This window comes from Epinephelus moara, chromosome 11 (assembly GCF_006386435.1).
Source record: "Epinephelus moara isolate mb chromosome 11, YSFRI_EMoa_1.0, whole genome shotgun sequence".
Taxonomy (NCBI): domain Eukaryota; kingdom Metazoa; phylum Chordata; class Actinopteri; order Perciformes; family Serranidae; genus Epinephelus; species Epinephelus moara.
In genome coordinates this window covers 6,122,766-6,126,797 of record NC_065516.1, presented here as the reverse complement: position 1 = coordinate 6,126,797, position 4,032 = coordinate 6,122,766, and the positions used below count along the sequence as shown (strand labels likewise).

The 4,032-nt window shown below is 47.8% G+C and overlaps 3 protein-coding genes across 5 annotated transcripts in view; 2 read left to right on the top strand and 1 right to left on the bottom strand.

Annotated features, from left to right (window-relative positions):
- The window catches only part of LOC126397604 (uncharacterized), a 409,985-nt gene that overhangs the window by 124,449 nt on the left and 281,504 nt on the right, over positions 1–4,032 (top strand). The window contains exon 9 of one of the 3 annotated variants that reach the window (XR_007570678.1): positions 66–119. The exons of the other annotated variants lie outside the window; for them this stretch is intronic. The gene's annotated coding sequence lies outside the window, so the exon portion shown is untranslated. Of the gene's footprint in view, positions 1–65; positions 120–4,032 lie in introns of those variants that run through there. 3 annotated transcript variants of the gene reach the window in all.
- alg14 (ALG14 UDP-N-acetylglucosaminyltransferase subunit) overlaps positions 1–4,032 on the bottom strand; it is a 67,648-nt gene that overhangs the window by 43,984 nt on the left and 19,632 nt on the right. The gene's annotated exons all lie outside the window — the stretch shown is intronic.
- Positions 1–4,032, top strand: part of LOC126397623 (3-oxo-5-alpha-steroid 4-dehydrogenase 2-like) — a gene marked incomplete at its 3' end in the record, with an annotated part of 7,514 nt that overhangs the window by 2,766 nt on the left and 716 nt on the right. The window contains exons 2-3 of the mRNA XM_050056533.1: positions 2,948–3,049; positions 3,128–3,278. Coding sequence (XP_049912490.1) covers positions 2,971–3,049; positions 3,128–3,278 — 230 coding nt within the window. The remainder of the gene's footprint in view (positions 1–2,947; positions 3,050–3,127; positions 3,279–4,032) is intronic.

Genomic DNA, 4,032 nt, shown 5'->3' with positions numbered 1-4,032 from the left:
TACGACATCTATTGCACGTCTGTCCGTCCTGGAAGAGGGATCCCTCCTCAGTTGCTCTTCCTGAGGTTTCTACCGTTTTTTTTCCCCGTTAAAGGGTTTTTTGGGGAGTTTTTCCTGATTNCCTAAGGACAGAGGGATGTGCTGTAAAGCCCTGTGAGGCAAATTGTGATTTGTGATATTGGGCTTTATAAATAAAATTGATTGATTGAGATGATGAGAAGGTCAAATCTTTAGTCAAATAAAGTTTGACTAAATCGACAGTTATCAGTTTGACTCGAATACATTAACTGAAATGTTTATNAAGCCCTGTGAGGCAAATTGTGATTTGTGATATTGGGCTTTATAAATAAAATTGATTGATTGAGATGATGAGAAGGTCAAATCTTTAGTCAAATAAAGTTTGACTAAATCGACAGTTATCAGTTTGACTCGAATACATTAACTGAAATGTTTATTATGATCTGAAGATTAAAAAGACCAATGTCTCAAAGTAAAATATTTTCTTTGACTCAGTTAATTAAAACAAATAATCAGGATAAAAACCAACAAACAGATTTGACGAAACAAAGACATCGCTGACAAAATGAACCCTAATGAGCCTCAGCAGTCGCTGCCACTCAGGTGGCTGAAGTTTAAGATGAGACGACAGAATTTGAAGCCCTGTGATTGGATGTTTGTTGGTGAAATGCACCCTGGGAGCTGTAGTCTTTAAAGGTTAACACAGCTTCAGCTTCATGTCCAGCAGACAGTCTGACTGTAGACTGGGAGACGACCAGAGAAAGGTCTGGCTGCAGACCTCCAGCCTCAGACCCCACCTCCATCGCTCCTTTCCCCCTAAAAGCCTATTGGGTGCTTTAAGTAAAGCGGTACAGACAGAGGTATCAGCCAATCGTGTTGCTGTATTGATGGGACCGCTCGGCGGCACACTGCTGTAAACTAAGTTGGCATTGTGACAGCCTGCGAGTGAAAACGTTGATTTAAACCTTATTTTGTGACAAAGTCATCAAACTTTTTAAAGCGGTTTTCTGATCAAAGTTCACCAGTGACACAAAGTTAAACAACATAAGGTTAATATTTCATTATGACTGAAACTGAAAGTCACGTAACATTCAGCTTAAGCAGCGAATCACTTTCACGTTACCGTTAGCTATCAGTTCATAAACGTAGATAAGAGTGAGATTACAGATCGGCAGCGTGTAACATTATTATCAGCAGTGGTTATTTGTTGAGGAGCTGTTGATGACGGCGCTCTGCGACGGCTCATAGCAGGAATTAGCGAGCAGCTAGTAGCAAGAGGGAAACACAAACCTGACAAACACTGTAAAGATGAGACAAGGAATTGTGCGCCCTCCTTGTCCTCGCAAACGAAGAGGCCATTAACCGTCAACGGGGACGGTGAAGAACGGGCCGACTTATGAGAGAATCGCCGAAGGACTGACCAGCCGCGGCTTCCCTCGGAGTACGTCAATCTCATCACTCTCGTCCTCTCGTCTCTTTTGCCCCTTTTGTTCTCCGTCCCTCTCGTCCTCCGTCTCGCTCGTCCCTCTCATCCTCTCATCCTCTCGTCCTCCGTCCCTCTCATCCCTCTCTTCCTCTTGTCTCTCACGTCCCTCTCGTCCTTCTTGTCCTCCGTCCCTCTTGTCCCTCTCGTCCCTCTCGTCCCTCTTGTCCCTCTTGTCCTCCGTCCCTCTCGTCCTCTCGTCCTCTGTCCCTCTCATCCCTCTCATCCTCTGTCCCTCACGTCCTCTCGTCCTCCATCCCTCTCGTCCTCTTGTCTCTCTTGTCTCTCACGTCCCTCTCGTCCTTCTTGTCCTCCGTCCCTCTTGTCCCTCTCGTCCCTCTCGTCCCTCTTGTCCCTCTTGTCCTCCGTCCCTCTCGTCCTCTCGTCCTCTGTCCCTCTCATCCCTCTCATCCTCTGTCCCTCACGTCCTCTCGTCCTCCATCCCTCTCGTCCTCTTGTCTCTCTTGTCTCTCACGTCCCTCTCGTCCTTCTTGTCCTCCGTCCCTCTTGTCCTTGTCGTCCCTCTTGTCCTCCGTCCTTCTCGTCCTTCTTGTCCTCCGTCCCTCTCGTCCTCTCGTCCTCTGTCCCTCTCGTCCCTCTCATCCTCTCGTCCTCTGTCCCTCACGTCCTCTTGTCCTCCATCCCTCTCGTCCTCTCTTCCTCTTGTCTCTCTTGTCTCTCTCGTCCCTCTCATCCCTCTCTTCCTCTTGTCTCTCACGTCCCTCTTGTCCTTCTTGTCCTCCGTCCCTCTCGTCCTCTGTCCCTCTCGTCCCTCTCATCCTCTCGTCCTCTGTCCCTCACGTCCTCTCGTCCTCCATCCCTCTCGTCCTCTCGTCCTCTTGTCTCTCTTGTCTCTCTCGTCCCTCTTGTCCACAGCTGTGTGAGGACGTCTTCAGCTCTGAGCTGAACGGTGCAGCCCTCGGCTTTCTGCTGCGGAGGAATTCAACAGTTGCCGTCACATGTCAGTGACATGTTAACCCTTTCAGTCCCAGAACAAAAACAAACATATGTCCATGAATCCGTCTCTGGTTAGTGTCCCATGTTTTCCAGCAGAATGACCTGACATGAATAAGTGTCATTAGGGTTTACGGTTCATGTTCAAGCCTCACGTGCATGTGGACGGTGACTTCAGAGCTGCTGGTTGAACTTCACAGACGTCATGTTTTTGTTTGTCTCCATCTCTCATGTCCTGGATGAACGTCCTGACCACAGACTGGTTGGACAGTCAGTGTTTACAGAGTCTCTCTGTGGCACCACATGTGTGAACGTGTCAGACCTGCAGAGGGATGTCCCCCCCAACATGTCAGAACAAACATCTCATAACAACAATAAGAAAACATTTAACCCAATGGTTATTCTGTTCTGAATGATGTCATGTTGTTGTGAATCATCACTTCCTGTCAGATCTACCGACAGAATCGTTCTTCCTGTTTGTTTATGATGAAGGTCTCCTGTTGTTTGTGGTCGGTATGATCATCAACATCCACAGCGACCACATCCTGCGCGGCCTAAGACGACCCGGGGAGACCGTCTACAGGATCCCGCACGGTACCAGACATCCACACCGAGCTCTTTGGGTTCATGAGCTTTAGCAGCTTCCTTTTCACACCTTAATCTTTCTCTCAGGGGGAATGTTTGAGTTTGTGTCCGGCGCAAACTTCTTCGGGGAGATCGTGGAGTGGTGTGGGTATGCTGTGGCCACCTGGTCTTTACCCACCTTCGCCTTCGCCTTCTTCACTGTGTGCTCCATCGGGCCCAGAGCCTACCACCATCACAGGTACCTGTGTCCCGGAGTTTATTTACAGCATAACACTGGTTTATTTAAAGCACCACAGGAAGCTGTATACTGTGGTTTATCAATGAAGTTCTGACTGAAGCTTCACTGACAGTGACACTGAATTTAAACGATATCTGATATTTATTTATTTATATATTTATATCAGCTTTAATGGTCAGACGTGGCCGAGTAGTAGTAGCAGTAGCAGTAGCAGCAGTAGTAGTAGCAGTAGCAGTAGCAGCAGTAGCAGTAGCAGTAGCAGCAGTAATAGTAGTAGTAGCAGCAGTAGTAGTAGCAGTAGCAGTAGTAGCAGCAGTAGCAGCAATAGTAGTAGCAGTAGCAGCAGTAGCAGCAATAGTAGTAGTAGCAGCAGCAGTAGTAGTAGCAGCGGTAGTAGTAGTAGTAGTAGCAGCAGCAGTAGTAGCAGCAGCAGTAGTAGTAGCAGCGGTAGTAGTAGTAGTAGTAATAAGCAGTAGCAGTAGTAGCAGCAGCAGCAGTAGTAGCAGCAGCAGTAGTAGTAGCAGCGGTAGTAGTAGTAGTAACAGTAGTAGTAGTAGTAATAAGCAGTAGCAGTAGTAGCAGCAGTAGCAGCAGTAGCATCAGCAGTAGTAGTAGTAGCAGTAAGCAGTAGCAGTAGCAGTAGCAGCAGTAGCAGTAGCAGCAGCAGCAGTAGCAGTAGCAGCAGTAGTAGTAGTAGCAGCAGTAGCAGCAGTAGTAGTAGCAGCGGTAGTAGCAGCGGTAGTAGTAGTAGTAG